This window comes from Perca fluviatilis, chromosome 4 (genome assembly GCF_010015445.1).
Source record: "Perca fluviatilis chromosome 4, GENO_Pfluv_1.0, whole genome shotgun sequence".
Lineage (NCBI taxonomy): Eukaryota > Metazoa > Chordata > Actinopteri > Perciformes > Percidae > Perca > Perca fluviatilis.
In genome coordinates, this window is record NC_053115.1 from 43881423 (window position 1) to 43906996 (window position 25574).

At 42.2% G+C, this 25574-nt stretch overlaps 1 protein-coding gene across 3 annotated transcripts in view; it reads left to right on the forward strand.

Moving 5' to 3' along the window:
• The first annotated feature begins 14211 nt into the window (after positions 1–14211).
• LOC120558025 (metabotropic glutamate receptor 7) overlaps positions 14212–25574 on the forward strand; it is a 212058-nt gene continuing 200695 nt past the window's right edge. For all 3 annotated transcript variants that reach the window (XM_039798846.1, XM_039798845.1, XM_039798847.1), the window contains exon 1: positions 14212–15795. In XM_039798846.1, the coding sequence (XP_039654780.1) occupies positions 15286–15795 (510 nt within the window). In that variant the 5' untranslated portion in view covers positions 14212–15285. The remainder of the gene's footprint in view (positions 15796–25574) is intronic.

A 25574-nucleotide genomic window follows, 5' to 3' on the forward strand; every position in this document is an offset into this window, starting at 1 on the left:
GACTGGTTACGATATGAACCTTCAACTTAAGTATTTACACGCTGTTCTTCATACCACTAGCGCAGCACTGTGACGATGGTCGTTTTTAGAGTGATGTCAGAGTTGCATGAATTCTGATCTGACTGTCCAGACCTGTAACTGCATTGGATTTGGACCATATGAAAGTGGCCCAAATCAGAACTGGAAAAGATTGGATGCCGTGTGACTTGGGCTGTCATAAAAAAAAAAATCACACGAGCAACAAAATTGGATTAGGGTCACTTTGGCCTTCAGTCTGAATGTAGCCTTTTTTAACAACAATCGCCAATCTTACCAGACGTCTGGCCTGTGGACCTTTGAGTAATACGTTTAAGAACCCCTGTCCTTTACTGAGTTTGTATTCTGACCATTCGACAGCAGCACAACCCATTTTCACAGTGGTGTGAAAATGAAAGGCTAGTTTGAGTTTGAGTTTTCTCTTTTGTATGTCAAACAGAGAATACTGAGCACATTGTCAGCCGTCGGCTGGCCGTCAGATGTCTCTGTGATGTGCAACTTTTAGCTGCAGACGAGCCAACGTGAGGTGATCTGAGGCAAAGCGTTTGATCAGTCAGCCTTTGTCTGCATTTGTTATCTGAGGTCGGCTCGGTGTGTCAGGGCTCTGAAGACGTTAATTAGAATCACGAGTAACGAGTAAACATGGAAACTCCAGAGAAAATAATAAGTCTGCAGTCACGGGCCAGATGTGGTTTGAAAAAAAAATACTACCAACAGCAGCGTTTTCCGTCCTCATGTCCACTGCTTGAATTATGGGGTGTTTTGGGGGGGGGGGTCTGACCCCCCTAGATGAGACTTGGACCCTCCCAAAAGGGATGAAAATAATAGTTTGGGGGCACTGAAAATTCTTTTATAAAATATAATGTTAGCCTATCCAAAATTGTATGTATTTAAATGCGGTATTCCCATCACATACCAACAATTCAGGAAATGTTGTAATGAAATAGGATTTTCAAACCCTCACTCCCCTTTTGTACCAGTTCTCTGGTACGTTCAGACTGTGTTGCCAACTTAGCGACCTTGTCGCTAGATTTAGTGACTTTTGAAACCCCCTTAGCAACTTTTTTTCACAAAAGCAATATAATTATAATTAAAATATAGGCTTAGTAATGATTATAATTTAATATAAATTCCCATAGTGAGTTTGTGATTATTTGGCTAAAGATTTATATTTCTTACTATCTACCTTGCTGACACAACCACTAAGCTTTATGCAAATTATTGCATAATGACGTTATATATGAATATATGAAATATGCAAATGAGCATATTACATCATCTATAAAAATACTGTACCCCCCCGAAACTCAGGGTATAATTCGAACACTGCTCATGTCTAAACCAGAGAAGGTAACGGTTGCGGTTTTAAACACGTGGTGAAACTGCCAGTGGCAGGGAGACTGGGAGACTTCTTCTTCTGTTATATTGGCGTTTGGCATAACAACTTGTTGCATGACTGCCACCAACGGTTGGCCGTAGCCGAGAGCATCAGGTGTGTGAAAACATGGAGGCCACAATAACAGAAGATTCTCTGCTGTTTTCTTATACGAGCATCCAAACAGCACATCGCCAGGTGTTTGTTTGTGTTATCTGCAGGACAACCAACGGGAAAAGACACAGATCATTTTTTAATTTTTTTATACATACGCCTATTTATGAATAATTTGAAACATATTATGTCTGTGTATGTTTCTTGGCAGAGGCGTTTGAATCATATTAAATAATATTATATAAGCAGAATCATATTAAAGCAAATCAATAACACTCAATATCTGTCAAGCAAGAATTTAGTGGACAACACTGGCTAATAAACCTAACTGACTTTCTTTCCTGGACAGTTCTCTGGGGCGCAGCGTTAGAGCTGCTGTACATCAGGAACATCTGTATGTATATTTAATCTACAGCGCTAACCAACCGTGACCGTGCTCATGATGTCGGCACTTACTGTCTAACTGCTACTTCCCTGCACACTGACGTTTCTCTGAGAGAGTGCCAAGGTGCCAAGCGTATTTAAATTTAACCTCCAAACATACACATGACCTAACCTCCTAATTTGTATTGAAAGTATTTGACCTGTGGCAAGTTGTCAGTTCATATCTGCAAACGCTTTCCTCCATTCAGTTTCCTGTCTCCCAGAAATGACGTTTGCATACAAATAATTTACAACAGCAATATGATTTGAAGGAAATGTGTACTTGTGTACTTTTAATGCTGATACTTTAACTACATGATGCTAAGAATGCTTGTCTACTTTTACTTATGAATGCAGGACCTTTACTTCACATTATAGCTGTCAGTCTTTCTCTATAATACCATTTGAATTTCATCTGTTATTTTTTTTATATCCGGTATTATATTTTCATTTTAATTAATGATAACATAAGCATTTTGACTTGGTCGATGTAATTTTTATATTCAAGTTACAACATTATTTCCTATCCTTCTTTAGATTAGTCACTCCCTCTCTACTAACAACACAGTCTCACTCCCAGCACGCCAAAAACTGACGTTAGTCTCCTTTAGTGTCGTGGGGAGTAGTGGGGAGTTCTAGGTATTTAACCTCTGATGGGTTGTGTCACATGAGGGCCACTGAGTCACATGGGAGTTGTTGGGAGTCGTAGGGAGTGGTAGGTAGTGGTAGGCAGTGCATTTGCTCATCACAGAAAACTACAGCATTAATTCCATCTTTTTAAACATATGACTGATACTTTATGTAATTAAACAAATTCACTTCACTTTCCCTCCACCTCTTGGGGGAGCGCTGGTAAAGAGCCATGAAAGGCTGTCAGCTGTTTATGAAAAAACAAGCCATGAACAGAGATGATCGATAGTAGAGACAGCACTGCATGTTTGATCACTTTGGGGAGCATTTATCTGAGGAAGATAAGAAGTCGCAAGTGGCTCCGCTCCAACGCAGCAATCCAGTCGTTCCTCCTGCCATCTGATTACACTTGAGGTCTGCCAACACAGCCGCTGCATCTGCCTCCAGACGTGTGCTGGTGATTAATTATGGTTATTTTTCATTTTACACTTAGAGTATATATAGTTAAATGTCAGCCAACTGATCACGTAACAGCTACCTAATTACATTTTGAGGGCTCTTTATTCAGACCTAAGTTATGAGCGGCTCCCAAAGCTTTCCTGACCTTTCGTTGGTATAAAATCACCAGTAAGCTGCGATTAAAAGCAGAGTAAGGGTGAGCTGTTAACGGTCACAGAATAAATGTAGTTTGTTTATTTTTTGCTGGCAGCAAAATCATGAAGAATGCCTTCAGCAGGGAGTATGAGAAGAAGTACTCTAGTCATTTATTATGTTTAGACTTGGCTGCCTTTAGAGATTTAAGTGGATATAATGGTATTTAGTAATATTAAGAATTTATGGACCCTTTTAAAACAGCAAAGTACAACAAAGTACTTCACAGATACCAAGAGAGCATCGAGACGATATTAAAATATTGCTAACAGCTCTGTGAGCTTTGAGCTAAATGCTAATGTCAACATGCCAACATGATGGCGCCGTTGTCTCTGGCTGGCCGTCTGTTTTTCTGGATCTCTTTTTGCTTGTCTACAGGTGTATGTTTCCTTTCCTTTATTAATCTAAGTGTGGCCTACCATGTTACTACATCACTTGTATACGACCGCCAGACGTTGCTCAGTATCGGAGCAGCTATGGAGTTTGACCATAACAAAGGCTTGCCCGCCGAGTGCACCAGCTTTCCGCCGCCACCTTTTCTGAGATCTCTGCCTCTATGCGTGGGCCATCTGTACTTCCTTGGAGAAAGCGCCGCAGGAGGAGAGGAAAGCGGGGTGGTGTGGCTGTCAGGCTGAAATTGGATCTCGCCTCTGGACAGGTTGGTCGGCCCCACTGTAACGCTCGTGTCCTTGAGAGGGACCGTGGATTTTACATCGCGAGGCGCTCGTGGGAGACGCCTTATCAATGGATCTGTTATTTGGCTGGGGACCCATCAGTGCAGCCACGGCGGCGCCGTGTCCCTTGTTTGCGGCGTGGTGGAGTTGATCAGCGGCACCTTCGCTCATTCGAACGGGTACTTTATCAAGCAGCGCAGCCGGTTAATGACTCTGTATCAATTAAGATGGTTCTAGTAAATTCCAGATCTTTGGGAAATAAGACATTTATTTTTAATGACATTATAACTGCTGGTAACATTGATTTTTTATTTGTGACGGAGACTTGGCTTCCTGTTGGTGATATTAGCTCCTTCTCGGATCTCACTCCTACTAACTAATTTTTTTAATACCCCCCGTCGCTCGGGTCGGGGTGGAGGATTGGCAACTGTATATAAAAACTGTTTCTGTTGTAGATTACTGGAAACAGATGTATATTCGTCTTTTGAAGTACAACTCCTCCCATTAGATCAGGTTAACTCACTGGTAATTGCTGTAGTCTACCGTCCTCCGAAAACAAACAAAGATTTTTTAAATGAGTTTTCAGACTTTTTAGGGGGTCTTACCCCGAAATATGATAGACTTTTAATTGTTGGGGACTTTAATATTCACGTTTGCTCTAACTCCTCAGCACTAGCTAAAGACTTTTTGAGTCTTATTGAAGACTGTGACTTTGTTCAATGGGTAAATCAGCCAACCCACGTACACGGCCATACGCTTGATTTAGTTTTATCACATGGTTGCTCCATCTCAGATCTTCAAATTGGGGATTTAAGCTTTTCTGACCACAGGCCTGTTGTCTTTAATATCGATCTTTCCTGTTAACCGTTGCCATTGCTATTTTAGACCTAGTAAATGGTCACGTGTAGGCCTGTCTTGTCCATCATCTGCCGATGCTTTTTCTGCATTTTTTTCTAATGCTGAGCATGTGTTTACTGTTGAACATCTAGCAAATACAGTAGATATTGATGAGCAGTTGAGCTTATTTAATTCTCTCTGTACTAATGCTCTTGACACTGTTGCACCTTTGAGATTTAAACACCATAAAAATAAATCTGAAACTTGGCTGAATAGCAACACTCGCCACCTAAGACAACTTTGCAGAAGAGCGGAGCGCAAATGGAAAAAGGACAGGCTGCAGGTGTCCTATGAGATTTTACGGGAATCCTTGATGACATACCAAAAAGCTGTGAAAACAGCTAAGTCTCAATATTTTTCAGATATTTTAGCTAAAAACTCAAATAATCCTAAAATCCTGTTTAAGGTCTTAAACTCTGTTTTTAACCCTGTAAGTAATAATCATGTCACTGAATCTGCTTCAACGTGTGAGAATTTTCGAAAAAATTTTGTGGAGAAATTAGCAACAATTAGACAGTCTATAATGCCTTTGACTACTGACCCTGTAGATACTCCCTTGGCCATCAGGTTCTTAAACTCTTTTGAGACAATTACCATAACTAGTCTAACAGATATAGTCGCTAAGTTGAAGCCTACTGTCTCATCTCTTGATATTGTTCCTACATGGTTCTTCAAACAGATTTTTTATAATGTGGGGCATTGGGTTTTGTCTATTATAAACAGATGCCTTCTCTCAGGTTTTGTCCCTGCTATCTGCAAACATGCCATAGTAAAACCTATATTGAAAAAGCCAAATGTGGACATTACTGATTTATCACATTTTAGACCCATCTCAAATTTATCTTTTATATCTTGAGAAGATAAGATTCTTGAGAAAGCTGTATTATTGCAGTTACAGAGTTTCCTTGAAGAAAATAGTATCGTAGAAAAATTCCAGTCTGGTTTTAGGACTAATCACAGCACTGAATCTGCTTTATTGAGAGTTTTAAATGATATTTTGCTGTCTCTTGATTCTGGGGACTCTGTCATTTTAATTCTCCCTGACTTGACCTGGCCAGCGTTGATACTGTTGACCACAGGATTTTACTTAAACGCCTTAAAAAGTTTGTGGGCATCCGAGGAAATGCTCTTAACTGGTTTAAGTCCTATCTTACAAACAGAACCTTTTCAGTTGGTATTGGAGATTCTGTTTCGTCCGGTCGCTCCACTTACATATGGCGTTCCACAAGGTTCCATTTTGGCTCCTACTTTGTTTTCTTTATATATGCTACCGTTAGGATCAATCTTTAGGAAACACGGAGTGTCTTTTCATATCATACGCAGATGATACACAAATCTATCTGCCATTTAAAACGCACTGACACAAAGGGCCTTGAAACCCTATCGCGCGGGTTTTAACGACGTAAAATCCTGGATGGCCTTGAATTTTTACATTTAAAACGCGAGTAAAACCGAAGCTATTGTGTTTGGCCCTGTTCTGGGAGATGGAAAAATAACTTTTAATACTGCAGACCTGTACTGTGACATTAAACCTACTGTCAGGAGTCTGGGAGTGGTTTTGGATTCCACTTTAAAGCTAGATAAACACATAAACACAGTGGTGAAATCAAGCTTTTATCATCTGAAGCTGTTATCCAGAGTTAAGCATTTTCTATCACCAATAGAGCTTGAAAAAGTTATCCACGCTTTCGTTCTATCCCGTTTGGATTATTGTAATTCTTTATATGCAGGACTGCCCCAGTTCTCTATTACAAGGCTTCAAATGGTCCAAAATGCAGCCGCCAGATTCCTGACTGGGGTTCGCAAACATGAACATATCACTCCCATTTTATTGTCTCTTAACTGGCTGCGGTCCTACAGAGTTGATATGAAAATAATGCTGTTTGTCTTTAAATCTTTAAATGGTCTTGCACCAGCTTATTTATCTGAACTGTTAGATCTGAATGTACCTGGTAGGTGTCTACAGTCCTCGAGCAACTATAATCTGTCCCAGCCACGCTCGCGACTAAAGTCAAGAGGGGACCGTGCTTTCGCTGTTGTTGGTCCTAAGCTGTGGAATAGCCTCCCCGTCTCCTTGAGATCACTGTCCTCCTTATATGAGTTTAAACTCAAACTAAAGTTTTATCTCTTGGAGCGTGCATTTCTTTAAATTCTTATTTTTTATTTATGTCTTTCTGTTGTCTGAAGGATGTTTTATTCCATTTTCTTATCTGACTCTTGTTATGTGAAGCACAGTGGTCAACTTCTGTTGTGTTTACTTGTGCTATATAAATAAAATGAAATGAAAATGAAATGAAATGATGTTTCCAATGTTCTGTCACATTCTTTCTCTCTGTCCCATTCATTTGATTTATTGATTTGCACACATTTATTAAAATACAAAACAATACATCATAAGCACAACATATGTGTCACGTGGAAAGAGACAGAGTGTATGCTGGAGAGCTTAGAAACGGCAAAACAGTGCAAGAAGAAGCCTGAATGGAGCTGTTGGATGCTGTCTATGTATGGCTGTTCAGTGTCGTGATGGCAAAACAAACAAAGTAGTGCACGAGCCACGAAACACTATCCCAGCCAATCGGCAACAGGCAGGGACAATTGATGGGAGGGGATTGGAGGGGGGAGGCAGCATGTGAATGTGCCGGCGGTGAGTAGTTATCTGTCGCTTACTGCACCTTTAAATATAGTTAAATTTCACTGTGAAACCTGTCATTCTCTACCTGTCCACCAGATGTCCTCAGTCTTTTCCTCCTACACCTGCTCAGCTGTTTCTACTTCCCCTCGTCAGCTCTGCAGTTTATAACCGGCAGATTTCCACACGTTCCAGCACATGTCATCAGAGTTTCAAGCCTCTGAAACCTGGAGTGTGAACTCATGTCTGTTCTCTCTCCCTGCCACCGGTGGACTCTTTTCCTTCTGTTTGGACTTTATGCCAGTAAGCAACCTCTCCAATAAATCCCTGAACCGTTCCTGTCTGCTGATTGTCTGTATGAAAACATTAGCTAATTAGCACTAATTAGAGTCAACAGCCAAACACAGACACAGTTATGAATACAAAGACACTGTACACATACGCATTAATGCTATAATGAAACACTCTGATCTGTTTTACAGATTACTGCAAAAACTCAGATGTTTGTTTCATCTGCTCATTGAATTTGTATTTTGTATCAGCTCTGTGAGGCTGAAGGTTAGGCTAAATGCTAACTTTAGTATGCTAACATGCTCACAATATCTGTGCTAAAATGCTGATGTTTAGCAAGCATCATGTTTAACATGTTAGCATGCTAATGTTGGCTAATCAGCAGTAAACGGAGTCCCGCTGAGGCTGATGAATGTCTTTAGTTCTGCAGTTGTTTGTGCATGGATGTCGAACTGGGGGTGGAAATAGGATTGAGTACCCAGGGCCCTCATGTGAGGAGGGCCCAAATAGATGCTAGAATGAATTGCTGTGGATGTGGGGAGGGGCCCATAGAGTATGCCTTTCTACGCCCCTGTGTTTGTGTTCAGTCGCACTTCTTTGACTGGCTGGTTTAAGCAACCCCTCGACTCAGCGATGTGTGTAGAATAACGAGCGGGAGGCTCGCTGATCTTTTACGCCGCATTGGGCCCGTTTATTATCTGAATAGGAACCGTACTGGAGTATGTACTGGTCGGTCATACCGTTGGCTTACGGTAGCTTAGCACATAGGCTAGCTACAAAGTGCATTTTAACATTTTAGCACTTGAAAAAGAAACACAACCCACTTGTAACTATTATTATTAATATTTCCATTAATCACAGTGCACATATGTTCATACAATGAATATACAGACATAAATACATAATATTTATACACCGCGCTGCACTCTGCAACTCACCTTGGGCACATCTCTCATAACTGGAAAAACAACAAGTGGCATTTAACTACTATCTCTAGAGAGAGGGCACCCTTGAGCCCAAAACATACACATTGATATTAAATAACATGGCAATGGCAAGTGGAATGGCATAATGTATATTATAAACCCTGTTACATTTGGACACGTTAAAGTGTTGACCTGATGATGGCGCAAGAGGAAAAGTCAGGATCACCAAAGTTATTACAATTCATGATTGTGTGAATCTAATCCATAGCAATCAACTCATTATATTTTGAGATATTTCTTATTAGGGAAAGTGTAAAGTCAATCGGGTTGGTTCTACCTCGTTTAAAATATATTTAGTTGTCAGTTTGCTCTGCCTCTTGTGGCAGTTGCTGTTCCTGTTTTGTGTTGACATCAAAGATCTCTTCAACATTTTGAATTATGCTCACGGTGTGTTCTCTGCATTTGGATCCTATTGAGCAACATTACAGAAAAATCTAGTTTTGATGCTTTTCCTGAGTGGACTGGGATGTCAGTTAGAGACTTCAGAGTATAGTGATATAGACGGGGTCTAATCTAATCCATTCTCTGATTTATAAGCCTCTAACAATATCAAATTCAAAGGGTGCCAATGTCTGGAGGAGGATTAGGGTCAATGTGAAAGAAGTATTTGAGTGTTAAAGTACAAAAAAAGTAGTTTAGAATTCTAGACTTTAAACTCAGAACTTAAATACATTTTACACATTGGCCCTAATCCTTTTCTGTATGTAAGGGTAAGGAAGCCAACATTGGTTAAATATGATCCATCCCTAAAGGTTTGGCTTGAAGTCGAACTGCAGAGTTTTGAATCTTTTTGAGGAAAGGGCAAGTTTCATAAATTTAGCATGAAAACAAGGAGTTACAGTATTCAGAAGGTTATGTAATGAAAGCATCAATAACTCATTGCATAACCCATGCTAATCCTGTAAATTCTGAATGAGACTGCTGCTGTATAAGAGCGTGAAGATCCTCGTAGGGAGAAGGTCGGGGGGGATGTTTGGCTCCTAAAACACAGAGCTTTCAAGAGGGGGAGCAGAGTTCATGTCCTGGGATCTCCTTTATAAATGTGGCGTATGCACCGAATGGGGCTGAAAATGTACGTACGCCACTTCCCACGCAAAGGTTGTGATTTATAAAAAACAAACTTGGGAGAATGTGCGGTCCTCCACGCAAACTGTGACCCATGCATACGCACATTTTGGAGACAAAATAGGAATTGGTGACGCAGGTGGTGAGGTGCTGAACTGAAGTCGGACTGCAGAAAGTAAATGGGAATAAGATTACTCGTAATGTTTTCTAGTATTGATGCCTAACGCACATTTTTTTCACTCCATATCATCCACATTACCATGAACATTAAATCCAGCATTGTTATTTGCGATTGTACCGAGTGGTAATTGTTCCATAAACACCTCCAACTCAAATCTTAAAAAAAAATGTTTTGCTTAATATTTAATCGGCGCTGTCTCGCCGTCACATTGTCCGCTACGTAGCGCAGGAGGAGGAGATGGCCCGACTGCACGGAATACAGGATAGCATCAAATACCCTAGCATTAGATAATGGCAGAACAGTGTAAATAACTAAATATATGTCTTTAAAACTGTGCAAATATCATCAAATGTCAATGTCTGGAAATACAGCTGTTAAGCTCTCGCGCAATTGTTACACTTGTTTACATTGTTGTAAACATAAATTCTGCGGTGACCCCCCATGCGTAATGCTGCATGATGGCACTGCTGGCCCTGCAGGAGGACTACGCTAATGGAAGAATCAGGAGAAAAAGAGACTTCAGGGACCAGGACGATGACTGGCTAATATGCCAATTTAGATTTTCTTAAGCTGAGCTCGTGGATCTATGTACTGAATTGGGTCCAGTAGAGAGGGCAACGCGCCTGAACCATGCCATCCCGGTCCAAATACAGGTCCTCGCCACTCTGGGGGCAACCGGCTGTTTCCAGAAGGAAATGGCAGACAGCCAGTGTTTTTTTTATAAATATTATATATAATCTTCAACTTTATCACTAAGGCTTGTTTGGATAGCCTATAATATATAGTTCTGTTAAATCGTATCATATACGTCTGACATCGAAGCTTTCCCTGAGTGCAGTAACGCCTGCCGTTTTGGGAGGTATTATTAATAAAGGTAGTTTATAGATCAGGTTTCCCTACACTGTGCAAGAACAGGCCAAAATTATAATTCAATTTGCAGCAATTCCTGAACGAAGTTTTTTGCTTTTTCTCCGTCAGTCATCATGATACAGTGTAACACCTGCCAGTGTCATTCATATACTGATCAGCATTCACAAGGTACTTTACATTGACTATTTATGGTTAAAAATGGGTGTGTACAGGGCAGGATAAGAGACAGATTCAAGTACGCACACTTTTGGGTAATCTGGAACATTGCTTACAGATGTGCGTACGCAAAGTTTTATAAATCTTTTTCATAAAAAAATAATTTGCCCGTACGCCATTTTTGGCTTTTGGGCTTACGTACACTTTTACTAAGGATCCTATGCATCCTATGTTTTATAAATGAGACCCCTGGAAGAAGTTAAGAAGCAAACACAAGACTTTCACCCAGGAAACAGGTGTTCATGTCCCTGGAGTGATTTAATCCAAAACACAATCTTTTTCTAATGTTAACTTGTTGTTTTGGTGTCTAAACTTGTTGTCGTTTCTGCATTACGCTACACCTTTTCTCGGCTAAATGTACCGTCCAGCAGTTGCTGTAATTTCATAGGATATCATAAGAATTGTTATGCGCATGGTTTTGTGCCTAAACTTAACTGTAGTCGCACCCTGACAGTCACCTTTTCTCAGCTAAACTTAACTGTAAAGACCGCTAAACTTAGGTGATAGGGCGGCTAAACTTCATCATGGGAACAGCTGCTGGTCGCCGTAAGATGGCATACAAATTGTGCATGTGTTTCCGTAAATTATTATACCAACCCGTTCATGAGAATTCGTTGGACTTCACTACATCATCGTGATCATGTTTCAGGAAGCAGAGTCTTAACTCCTCCATCTGCAGACCGAAAAGGAACTAGCCCGTTTCCAGGGTGGCTGGTGCTCTGTACGCTGCTCAGTCACCTTTTCCCGGCTAAATTTAACAGCAAAGACCGCAAAACCAAACTGTGATGTCACTGGTCGACGACTGCTGTAATTTTGAAGGATATCATATGAATTGTTGTGCGTAAGTTTTCATTTGATATCACACAAACCTGTTCATGAGAATGTGTTTATGCTGGTGACAAGCAGACTTAAATGGAAACTGTTTAGTCCAACTCTGCTTACATTTGCAGGTTGCATTGACAGATGTGTGGAAATGTATGTAGTGTGTGTAGATTGTGTTTCATAGACAATCTGGAAATCTGGGTGAAGTCAAACAAAGATCTTAACCTTTGTTTGCGTGCCTAAACTTAACGTTGCAGCACGACGGTCACTTTTTAACTTAACTGTAAAGACCACTAATCTTAAGGCTGTTTTGTGCTTCAGCGTCGAAACAACGGCGTACCCCTGCAGACCCCTCAGCGTCGCCGCGAACCCCCCTCCGAGCCCTCCGCTGTAGCTCGACGTGCACCTCCAAACATTTGTGACATCGAGGCGACACAGACCGCAAGGACTTTGATTGGTCAACTGGTCCTGTGTGACTGTGATTGGTCAACTGGTCCTGTGTGTTGATAGTGGGTGTTTGAAGCAGCCTACTGTGGGGAGTAGCAACATGCTAGTTCACTGTCATAAGCTTTGCAAATAACCTCAGACATATTTTGGTTCCAATGACGGGGTTATCTGTTTGTAAAGTGTCTATATGTCAGTAACGTTTGATATTAGCACTCCTCCAGCAAGCAGTACTTTGTGGGCAGTTGTGCTACAGTTAGCTTAATAACATAACATAAACTGGCTGGCAGACACCTGGCAAATAACCTCAGACTTATCACCCCCTAGCGTTATGGCGGGGAAATGCACCTCGCTGCAAAGCAACCCCGACGCAGAACTCCGAAAGGGTCACGACGGCGTAGGTGCGACGGCAGCTATGGCGTGGAGTTGACGCAGAAGCATAAAACAGCCTTTAGGAATTGTCAGGTGACCGGTCGGCATCATTTTGTGTTTAATCAAACGAATTGTTGTTGCATATGTTTCCGTACAATATAAATACATTGGACATCACTACATCATCGTGATGATGTTTAACTCCATGTTTCAGGAAGAAGTCTATAGAAACCTGTAGGGGGGGTTCTATAGAGAAACCTGTAGGGGGGCTCTGTAGAAACCTGTGGGGGCTCTATAGAGAAACCTGTAGGGGGCTCTATAGAGAAACCTGTAGGGGGCTCTATAGAGAAACCTGTAGGGGGGGGGGGCTCTATAGAGAAACCTCCCAGCAGAAAGAGAAAACAGCGAAGAAATGGCCAAAACTGCATAGCGCCCCTTTAATATTTCGAATATTTGGATCTTATTATATGTAACATGTATATATGTATGTATGAAGTACCCTGTGAAATAAATTGAATTAAATTGTCTGCTTTTGCGAGAAAAATGATGGCCACAAAAAGCCTTTATTATTTTGATGTAAATCTTCATTAAATCCTATTATCTGTCAGATTATAGATGAATCTGCAGAGATGAATCAGTTAGTCGCCAACTGATTTAATAAGTAATTTTTTATGAAGAATTCAAATTTATCTGATTACTTTCCTTCTATCCTTCCTTCTTTCCTTCCTGTTTCCTTCCCTCTTCTTTCCTTCCCTGTTCCTTCCATCCCTCCTCCTTCCATCTTCTTTCCTTCCATCTTCTTTCCTTCCAAGACATTTGAGGAAGTCATCGACAACTACTGCGTGTGAATGCTGAAAAGCTGAAGCTACGCTGCATTGCCGTCTTAAATGCGTAAGAAGAAGTTGAAGTAGTGAGAATAGTTGGAAAGGTAAAAGTGGGAGTGTTTTTTTTAAAGTATGAATAATAATTAATGTTTGAATATTTTAAGGTTTTTTGAAAAGCTGTCACTACACAGAAGTTCTAGTTTACATGGAGAAATCCAAATCCTGAAAATAATCCACACACACATATCCACCATGAAAATAATATTATACATAAAACAGGAACCTTCCAGTTCTTTCTGGATTCTTATGAATGCAGCCATTCATAATAACAGGAGGTGTACATCATTGAACAGAAAAAGAACTCCGTGTGTTTGTGCAAAATTGTGTTTGGCATCTTTAGACCGATAATTACACGACCGGGTGTCAGGTGTGTGTGTGTGTGTGTGTGTGTGTGTGTGTGTGTGTGTGTGTGTGTGTGTGTGTGTGTGTGTGTGTGTGTGTGTGTGTGTGTGAGAGAGAGAGAGGAGGGACAGAGAGGGAGAAGGAGAGATAGAGGGGGATAGAGAGAGGGAGAGTGTCAGAGAGAGGGAGAGAGTCAGGGAGAGAGAGAGTCAGAGAGAGAGAGAGTCAGAGAGAGAGAGAGTCAGAGAGAGAGAGAGAGAGAGAGAGAGAGAGAGAGTCAGAGAGAGAGAGAGTCAGAGAGAGAGAGAGAGAATCTCGCCCTTGTTCTCGTTACCCAGTCAGTTTGAGCGCAGAGCTCGTGAACACAACTACACTTGTGTGCTGCTTCATTCCTTCGCGCAGCTTCAGTTTCCAGACAGGTACCCGGTACCCTGCACCCCGGGTTTGGACGGGAAGGATGCGGGATGCGGAGTCTGCCGGCTCGGCTCTCAGCAGAGTTATCTCGTGCACAGAGCAGCGCGTGCGGTGCATCTTCCCCGCCTTTCTCCTGCGTGTCCTCACATCTTCTCCAGGCTGGAGGAAACTATCAAAGCTGCCTGAGATACATCTGAGCACATTTTAATTTAATTTCAGTTTCTAATTTTTAAGCAGCTATGACATCACCGGGCTGGCTTGTTCTCATCTGCAAACACGGGATACCTAACGGAGTGCGTCTTGGCTGTTCCTTCCACGCAACAAACCCCGGTTCTTCTTGTCTTAAAATCTAAAAAATAAATAAATAAATAAATAAATAATCCAAATCTAAAATCTAAAATCCCCGGAATGTGTGCTCACCGAGCAACAAGCAGCAGCGCCCTAAGTGTCTGTGTCCCTGCAGCAGCAGCAGCAGCAGCAGCAGCAGCAGCTCTACACAGGAGGCATGCTGAAGATGAGAACGCATCGGTGGGGAATCCGTCGCTTTGGATGTTTGAGTGCATTTTAAAGGCTGCACCTGCGGGATTACAGTCACTCTGAGAAGAAGATTTGCGGGTTCCCGCTACAGGATAACGGACAGGGATGCACTCAGTCTGCTTGTTTGGATGCGTGAAACTGTCCTGAGAAGTCTGTGATTGTAGCTTGCAGAGGCTCTACATTTCGGTTTCTCTGTGTGCGCGTCGGATTGAAGAGCTCTTTAAAGGCTGCACCCGCGGGATTACAGTCCGTCCGGGGACCTGACACCTGGCCTTTGATTTCACTTTCTCTCTGCTGGATAAAAGACAGGGATGCACTCGGTTGTTGGATGCGTTAAACTATCCTGAGAAGTGTGTTTTTGCAGCTTGCAGAGGCTCTACATTTCTCCGTTTTTTTTTGTTTTTTTTTGGGAGGACCACGGATCCAATCATGGGCACCCACTCTGATCATCCCCCGCAGATTAACCCGGGTTTCACCCTCCGGCTGTTTGCTCTCCTGTGTTTCCTTGAGATGTCCGGCTCTCAGGAGATTTACGCGCCGCACTCCATCCGCGTGGAGGGCGACGTGACGCTGGGGGGGCTGTTCCCGGTGCACGCACGGGGGGTCCCGGGGATCCCGTGCGGGGACATCAAGAAGGAGAACGGCATCCACCGGCTGGAGGCCATGATGTACGCCCTGGACCAGATCAACGGCGACGAGGAGCTGCTGCCCAACGTCACGCTGGGCGCGCGGATCCTGGACACGTGCTCGCGGGACACGTACGCGCTGGAGCAGTCGCTGACGTTCGTGCAGGCGCTGATCCAGAAGGACACGTCGGACGTGCGGTGCACCAACGGGGAGCCGCCTGTGTTCGTCAAGCCCGAGAAGGTGGTGGGGGTGGTCGGGGCCTCCGCCAGCTCCGTGTCCATCATGGTGGCCAACATCCTGCGCCTCTTCCAGGTAGGAGCCAGACACTCTGGGCTCTGCTGACTTATTCAGCAGCGTTATTAGTGGCAGACACTCCTTATGTAATCTCACAGTCCTCCTGCAGCAGGGCCGGAGCCAGAGGGTGGAAACATCCGGGGCTCAGCCCAGAATTAGGGGGGTCCTGCAGGAAAAATATTCCCATTTACAGCAGCTATTTGCTCTGTGTTTCACCCAGCTTCCTGCTCTTATCCTGGGCTGGGAAAAAAAAGTCATGGACAGACTATAGGCAGCACTTTGTACTATTTCTTCAAGCCATTTGAAAAGAGAATGTCTAAAAGTGTGTACATCATTTGGGACAAACATGATAGTTGACAAGAAGAAAAGAATCATCCTGTAGAGCCAAACATCCTGTGTTGTATCTAACTCTTCATCATTCTGAAACCAGAACACAACATGCCACCTAAAGAGAGACAGACATTCTTTTTTATTTATATGGGTATGAATTTGGCATAAACAGCGTTACTATTCTTAAAAATAAAGTTCCTAATGCAGAAATAAAGTTAATTGAATCTTGAAACCTGTTTTTGTTACACTATGATGGAGTAGAGTTCACAGCTGACAGATCTCCTCCCATCCTGAGTCCATTAACACAGTAAACCCATTAATGTATGTAATGTACCTGAAGTTGCTGCATTCTGGCTGCTGTCTGTATATTCCTTCATGCACAACTCGTATTCTTTCGGATGTTTCATACCAAATGTTGTAACAGCGGCCATGTTGTGTATAGTTTAGGGTTCTTGCCACCACGAGCTGCCACCAGCTAAAGTGAACATGTAGCTGGACTTGAATGGTCTTCTTTTGACTGAAAGTTCTGTCAAACAACACTTTTTCTGCTCACCAGTTCCATGTCCACTTTCTCACAGCCTGCTGCATTGAACGCTCCACCTACGTAAACACCTTCCCGTCATTACGTCGACCAGTGTAGCGCGCGTAGTGCAAGAGTAGGGTTCTGTTCGGTGAAAAAATAATTCTAAGATTTGGCAGAAACCCAACCCCATCAAAAGGCATCCAGGATTCGGTGCATCCCTGGTTTTCATAATACAATGCACAAGTAAATGTGGATTTCAGTACTCTGAGTTGAGGATTATTGGCCAGCAGAAGAACATGTTTTCATTGTATAAGATTTCTTTAATATTCTGGGCTTTTTGAGGAAACGTTCGGGGCTGCAGCAGCAGCTGTCGGCGTCTGCCCTCTCACACTGATCCAGTTCATAATGGATTCCTCCTCCCTGTTGCGCCGCCTGCAGTGTGAGTCTCTGGAAACCCCTCTCACATTTAGAGTTGTTAAGCCTCAGATACTGCCTCAAATGTTGGTATTAGTATTGGTGAGTATACGAGTCTATGCACCGGTCCAATACCAAGTCATTTACCCTTAAAAAATCTACTCTGTTCTATTGCTGGTTGAGTTAACCTTTGTGTTGTCCTTCTGGGTCAAAATTGAAAATTAACGCTTTTTTTTGACATTTTTGTCTTATCTATTTTGCTGGGTTTTTTAGTTTTTTTTAACGTTTTTTTCTCTTTTCAACGTTTTTTTTTCAACATTTTTGTAACATCAGTCGACGTTTTCGGCGCTTTTTCCCCCACTGCCACCAATGTACACTAACAACAACTTATTACCACTATTTTTGGAATTTCTGGTCACTAAACCTTATATAGCCTATGCAATTATATCTAACTTTTGAGTAAAAAAAAAAGCAGTATGAATCATGACTGTCAAAGTTTAGTCAGAATAATGCTATAAAATTGAATGAAACACCCAAAAGTCACTGATAGTACTGAACTGATACTTTATTTGACTTGTGAAGAGCATTTCATGGAATCATCCATTTGGTTGAAAGAAATCCAAACTTCTGCTACAGAAACTTTAAAAAAACGGGTCAAATTGTTTTTTACAGTGTGTTCAGGGGACAGGCAGCTAGCAGATAGTGAGGAGATGTTTTTTACAGTGTGTTCAGGGGACAGGCAGCTAGCAGATAGTGAGGAGATGTTTGCTGTATGTGACAAAAAAATGTTGTAGCCTAAAAAATATGTCGCTTAGAGTACCTTTTAAAGAAGTCCAGGATGAAATATAAATCCTGCAGGTCAGTGAGAATTTTGATGCAATTGAATGTTGTGTAACAGATGATAGGAACAGGATTAACTGGTTACTGGAGAGAGTTCAGACCAGTTCTGGTGTTTCTCGTGTTTGGTGAGTAACATTAAAGAGCCACACAGAGAAGTTCAGAGGCTGCCTGTTTCCTGAGATCTGTTTTTGACTGTCAGGTATTATTTATTGAGTTACACTCTGGATCTTTCCATGTCCCCCCTGGTTGGGAATCGCCACATTTTTTAAACGTCGTATACTCGTTGGTAGCTTATGACATGTCTGTAAGTTTGTAGTTGCTATGGAAACATTGTTTTTTGTGTTGCCCTCTTGGCCAGGAAGCTTCCAAATGAAATGTTCGGGATGTTATTGAAACCTTTTAATCTCAGCGAGACTTTTGACAGGAAACTGAAATAAATGAAGTCAGGCAGGGAATGACACGTTTTGGGATCTGAAGTTTAGAAAAAAAAAAAAAGAGGAAGATGGAGAGAAAAGCAAAGAATGAGATAAAGATGCCTGACACTAATGTGTGTGAGACATGGACAGAAACAGAGTGAGTGAAAGAGAGAGGGGGACGGAGAGAGAGAGAGGGATGGCGAGAGAGAAGGATGGAGAGAGAGAGGGAGAGAAGGAGACAGAGATATATATATATATACACACACACACACACACACACACACACACACACACACACACACACACAGAGAGACAGTGGTGCTGAAAGGACAGCTCCTTGTTGCTGCTTGTTGGGTTAGGGTTTCTATAGTGATGTATAGAGAGTGAGAGTGGTGCTGAAAGGACAGCTCCTTCTTTCTACTGGTTGGGTTAGGGTCTCTATAGTGAGATATAGAGAGTGAGAGTGGTGCTGAAAGGACAGCTCCTTCTTTCTGCTGGTTGGGTTAGGGTCTCTATAGTGAAATATAGAGAGTGAGAGTTGTTGCTGCTGGTTGAACACATCCTCCTCTTCTCCTTCACTGAAACCCTCCCAGCTCTGCAGATAATTAGAGGATATTACTTTAAGTTAAAGAGCTCAGATAATCCTCCGTATCTCTCTCCTCAAAGCTCTAAGCTCTCCTTTTATTTCTTATATCTTCTTATTCTATAAAGCTCCAAAACCATGACGTACAGAGTAACGTCACACCTAATCCACTTCCTGAGTAAATCACAATGTACTTCAGTGTTCTCCCTCCGTATGTGGAAGACTTATGCCGACCTCACACCAAACCACTTTCCAAGCGATTCCACTGTCTCAGACCAATGTCCAAAAATATCTGAATGAACCCCTGAGAGTATTGCTTACATTTATGCGCCTAACACATATAATGGTCGGGGAAACCCTGCACAGTCAGCTGATCCTGGCTCAGCTTTCCAGAGACGATCCAGTAATTCCGTTCGCTAGACCCCAAAAAATCTGGAAAACCTAAAGTGTGACGTATCCTAAGATACTACACGCCCCAACTCCACTTTGTAAAGGCGCCATTTACATTTCATAGAGCTGCAAAGATAAATGGATTAATTGTCAGCTATTAAATTCATCTCCAAAACAGGTAAACTTGTGTGATGTCAGCTTGTTAAATGTGAATATGTTCTAGTTTCTTCTCTCCTCTGGGACAGGAAACTGAACATCTTTAAGTTGTGAATAAAACAAGACATTTGAGGATGTTCTCTTTGGATTTAGGAAACACTGATCCACACTTTAGAGACCAGACAACTCATGTATTCATAGAGGAAAAAAATCCACACATAAATCCACGATGAAAACAAATTAGTCGCAGATCAATCTCCTCAGCTCTGAAAGTGTTGCACTTTTAAAGTGCTCTTGGGGGAATTACTGGAATTGTTGGGTCTTTGTATATTATAGAGTGTGGTCTAGACCTACTCTATCTGTAAAGTGTCTTGGGATAACTGTTGGTATGATTTGATACTATAAATAAAATTGAATTGAATATTATGCTCATTTTCAGGTTCATAATTGTATTTAGAGGTTGTACCAGAATAGGTTTACATGGTTTAATTGTTGTTGTTGTACTGCACATTGCTGCAGCTCCTCTTTTCACCCTGTGTGTTGAGCTCTCTGTTTTAGCTACAGAGTGAGACATCTCACTTCTGTTCCATCTTTGTTGGGAGTCGCAAATGCGCAGTAAGTACTGCTAGCTAGTCAGAAGCAGAGTATGAGGGTGTGCCCTGACAGTACCTAGGTAAGGACTACTAGCCAGTCAGAAGCAGAGTATGAGGGTGTGCCCTGACAGTACCTAGGTAAGGACTACTAGCCAGTCAGAAGCAGAGTATGAGGGTGTGCCCTGACAGTACCTAGGTAAGGACTACTAGCCAGTCAGAAGCAGAGTATGAGGGTGTGCCCTGACAGTACCTAGGTAAGGACTACTAGCCAGTCAGAAGCAGAGTATGAGGGCGTGCCCTGACAGTACCTAGGTAAGGACTACTAGCCAGTCAGAAGCAGAGTATGAGGGTGTGCCCTGACAGTACCTAGGTAAGGACTACTAGCCAGTCAGAAGCGGAGTATGAGGGTGTGCCCTGACAGTACCTAGGTAAGGACTACTAGCCAGTCAGAAGCAGAGTATGAGGGTGTGCCCTGACAGTACCTAGGTAAGGACTACTAGCCAGTCAGAAGCAGAGTATGAGGGTGTGCCCTGACAGTACCTAGGTAAGGACTACTAGCCAGTCAGAAGCAGAGTATGAGGGCGTACCCTGACAGTACCTAGGTAAGGACTACTAGCCAGTCAGAAGCAGAGTATGAGGGTGTGCCCTGACAGTACCTAGGTAAGGACTACTAGCCAGTCAGAAGCAGAGTATGAGGGCGTGCCCTGACAGTACCTAGGTAAGGACTACTAGCCAGTCAGAAGCAGAGTATGAAGGCGTGCCCTGACAGTACCTAGGTAAGGACTACTAGCCAGTCAGAAGCAGAGTATGAGGGTGTGCCCTGACAGTACCTAGGTAAGGACTACTAGCCAGTCAGAAGCAGAGTATGAAGGCGTGCCCTGACAGTACCTAGGTAAGGACTACTAGCCAGTCAGAAGCAGAGTATGAAGGCGTGCCATGCTAGCAGTTAGGCGAGTATTATAACTTGTGTTCCAAAGTGACCACGTTTGTCTCTGAAGTAAAGGCTGGACTACAATAGAGCTGTTTGGAGCAGTTTGTGAACAGTGTTTTCTGTTGGAGATGGTAAGTCCCTTTGGGGGGGGACTTTGGGCTTTTTCACTTTGTAAACCTATAACGTGCACAAACAAGATATATAACACAATAAAGGGAATGGAAAAAACCAAAAAGCATAATATGAAGCACTTTAAATTTCCTAATCATGTCGTGAGTAACTGTCACGTCACAGTCCGTGTTTTAGTGATTCTACACCCTTCAAAATTTCCTGCAAAACAAACAACCCTGATGCGCCATTATCAAAATGAAAGTGACCACATATGTTGAAGTTAAAACCGAGTGCATGTAGCTAATGAGCTGGAGCCTCCATCCCGCCCACTGACTCCCATTACCACAACCAAACCCTGCTACACCTCTAGTGATGAACCCCCATCTCAATTAAACACTTTAACTGCTAAAAGCTGCTGTCTGTTTTTATAAGAGAGATGGGGGGGGCTTTTATTTAGCTCTCATGCTCGCTAAAATTCATGGCTAACAGAAGTGGGGTGTGCTCGGTAATGTGCAGAGATTTAATGAGCCTCTATCTTCTCGTCAACGTGCTGAGTCGACCGTTGTCATGGCCTAATGAGAGGGAGGGAGGGAGGGAGGGAGGGAGGGAGGAAAGGAAAGACAAACAGAGAGAAAGAAACATAAAAGACTTGATGGGAGAATTACTGAGAAAGGGGTCGTTGGGGTAATATGTTTATTATCAATGAACCTGATTGTTTTCTCAATTCATTGATTCTTTGTTTTGTCAGAAGACAGTAAATCAAGAGAGTGTAGGATGGCGGCGTTTTTTCCTGCATAGAGAGTTCTTTCACGCCCCCCAAAGAGGGGTGAAGTTAGCGCTAATGGGATCTACGTTTTACCATCCAGAGTCAGGCTGTTACGTTACCGGTCTCTCATGTCCAGACCTTCCAGACCTTCCTCCACAGTGCTGTGGAGGAAGGTCTGGCTACTCCACACAGCATTCCTGGATGGGAGAAAAATGTCCTCTGGTTTATGGGCATTTCTTTAAACCAATCACAATCGTCTCGGGCGGTGCTAAGCTCCGGATGGAGCCACGGTGCCTCTGCTAAATAGTCTCAGGAAAGAACTTGTTTTGGTGGAACACGTGGACGTTCAAAAGTAGTTTTAGTCGTGCAACAGAAAACTCAGATTGGACAGATAGTCTAGCTAGCTGTCTGGATTTACCCTGCAGAGATCTGAGGAGTCTCTGAACTGCACTTTGTGGTCAGGTGTACTCTGGTCTGGCTCAGGTCCCTGATGTGAAATCACGATTACTGCAGTATATTGTATATTTTGAATTGACATAAATAAAGACATTTCAATCATAAATCGGTTCATAAAAATATACCAGAAGGCATGAAATGACGCGTTACACGCTCAAATGTTTTACATTTTTAACTTCCTCCTGAATCTTGTCTTCTTTTCCACATTAATAAAGAAGTTTCCACCATTAATATGTACAGTACCATGCTCAAATCTTCCTGGGGGAAGACCCAGTGATCCCCCGCTTAATGGATCCTCGTTTTAAGCCTGACAACCCCCCCTGATGACGTCTTTAAATTGCCTATGTGGTCAAAAACGTAGAAATATCCAGTTAAAGTATCATTTGTAACAAAGAAAATGGGCAAATCCTCACAGCTGGAATCAATATGAGAGAGACTACATCTTTAATAATGAGAAAAAAAACTTCATACCCTAACCCCCATTCTCTGCCCTACATGTAGTGAAAAAATCTTTTCCTGGCTTTGACCCGACCCATGATCCAGCTGGGGGGGGTCCAGAGAGTGAAGCCCTGATGCGTTTGTGGTGCAACTCCGGAGCCAACTAGGCCATTAAGGAACATCAGGGGCGTAATGAAGCGAGAACAGCTGTGGAACAGATGACTTTTCTATCACAGGGGGAAATAATTACCCTCCCATTTCATTCCGCTGAGTGTTTCAAGCTTTCTGTTGGATTCCCCCCCCCCTCTGGTTCTCCTCCATATCTGACCCATTTACCCTCAAAATGTTCTGCAACATTCGTGTGAAGGACACATTAGAGCTGCAAAATATTATTCAGACAATTAGTTGTCAACTATTAAGACTTCTCTATTTGCAGCTTGTTAAATGTTAATATTTTCTAGTTTATTCTCTCCTGTCCAACCGGACAAGTGTAATAAAACTTTAACATTTAACCCTGGAATATAATCTAAATAGAAGATTTAGAGTTTTCCTGGAGAGAGATTATCTACAGGGCCTCTTGGAGGAATAAGGCTGTTATTCAGAGTAACAGTTCATCCCATTCATGCTTTTTAATAAAAAAATATATATATCAGGACAGTCTGAGGCAACTAACTGAAAATAAAATATATTTTTGTTTATTCTCACACACCTCGAGTTCACTGGGTTTTTAAAAAAAATATTTTTTGGGCTTCACACCACTGCTGAAAGCTGCGGAGTCTTCAATGCCGCGAGCTTTAAAAAATATGGGAGAGAAGAAACACTGAGCTCCCGGGGAGAAACGGCTTTAAAAGGTCTGTTATTAAAAACTTCCTGAGCTCGGCCACCATTAAATTCAGAAGCTGCCTGGCCAAAATAAATTCTTTTCAAAATCAGCTTTCAACCGGTGCGAGTTAACCTGGCCTGGAAGAAGCCAAAGCTTTGAAAAGCTCCGTAGTTACTCCGGTCTGGCTCGGAAAAGAATTGAGATCTAAGAAGCAGCTGAAGATGAGGAAGACCCTAAAGACATATTTCCACAGGATTAGTATTACTTGGTGACCTCTGGTCATTTGTAATAATTACGGAGGTTGTCTGTGATCTTAACCCCGTGCGAATCGACCTATTTCGTATTTATATTATATTTATAGAATATATGCAGACGCACACGCACACACGCACACACTCACACACACACACACACAAACACACACACACACACACACACACACACACACAAATGGTTAAAGGGTTTTTAATAGATCAGTAACAGAGGTTGTGCCATGGTTAGATGCGTTGTTTATTACCATGATCAATGACTGTGGATCAATGGGCATTATCTAAAATCATCTCCATAGGAGCTTGATGTTTGCAGTGGTTCTGTAAGTCCCTGAAGTTATCATAATTTAATCAGAAACTAGAACATATTCACATTTAACAAGCTGACATCAGGGAACTTTAAGATGTTAAAAAAGTGTCAAAAGCATTTTATAAAGTGTTCACAAACTAAAAAATTGAAATTTAAAAACGCATCGAAAAAATAAAAAAAAAGCAATTAAAAAAGTGCCAAAAAAAGCATCAAAAAGTGTCAAAATACGTAAGAAAAAACATCAAAAAGCAATAAAAAAATGTCCAAAAAGCATCTAAAAAAGTGAACAATAAAGCATTAAAAATAATTTGAAAAAGCGTGTGTCAAAGTGTCAAAAGGTTTACACAAAAGCATCGAAAAAGAGACAAAAAGCATATAAAAAACGTCTGTCAAAAGTTAGATGAAACTAGAAAAATATTCACGTTTAACAAGCTGAAATCAAGTTTCCCTGTTTGTACATAAAAAATGACTCATGTAGTTGGAGATTAATTCAATAGTTGACAACTATAATCGCTTTGTTTTTGCAGTTGAAGAAGAGGTAGTAGTAGTTTGTAGTCCAGCCTCTAAAAATACAACAACACACTGAGCATTAGATCTTGGTAGAAGCATGCTGCGTGCTGATTGGCTCACTGACGCTGAAGAGATTTACTAGGGTCAAATATTATGGAGGCAATTTTGGTCGGTGCCTAAAAAGTATTTAGGTTAGGTACCCGGCCCTAGAGTTGTGTTGAGTTGATATTTTTAGGGCCCTGTAACGCTTTGGCTTTATTTGCTATTTGAACTTATAAAGCCCAACTTTTGGATGTCATGATATCAGTATATGTCCAGAAGTTGATGTAGGAGTTCTTTGTTATCGGACCTCTTCTTCCTCTGACTCCCTGGATGATTCGGCCAGTGACTCATGTTGTGTCGGCTCACTGTGAGCTTCGCTGGGAGTTGAACTTACAGGTTTACGTTGGCTTAGCCTTGAAGCTGCAGAAAGTGACACTGATAGGAATGTAAGCTGCAGAGTTTGCGACCCAGTAGCATGACACGAAGACTCTCCATTCAACCCGGAGCTGATCCTGTTAGCCGGCGTGGCTAACTGACTGCAGGCAGGGTGGCCACGCCGTCTGCTTGGCGCGCCAGGGAAGAAACACTTCCCGCTCGGCTCGGGAAAAACAGTTTAAAGTGCTAAACATCAGAGATGGGACAAACATTCTTTACATCATTCTGTGTGAAATAGCCAGCTGAATTCTGAGCAGCACACAGTTTAGCCTGTTAAAAATGAGTCTGAGAAATGTAGCCAACAGTCGGACTGATGCTCAGTTTATGTGACAGGAAACGGGTCCCTGCAGGTGACTCCCCTCCTGCAGGGCTCTCATGTGCAGCAGACACTACAGGAGCCTTAACAGACTGAGTTTATTTTATGTGACACTGTGTTAGATGCTCTCAGTCTGTGTCAGTAT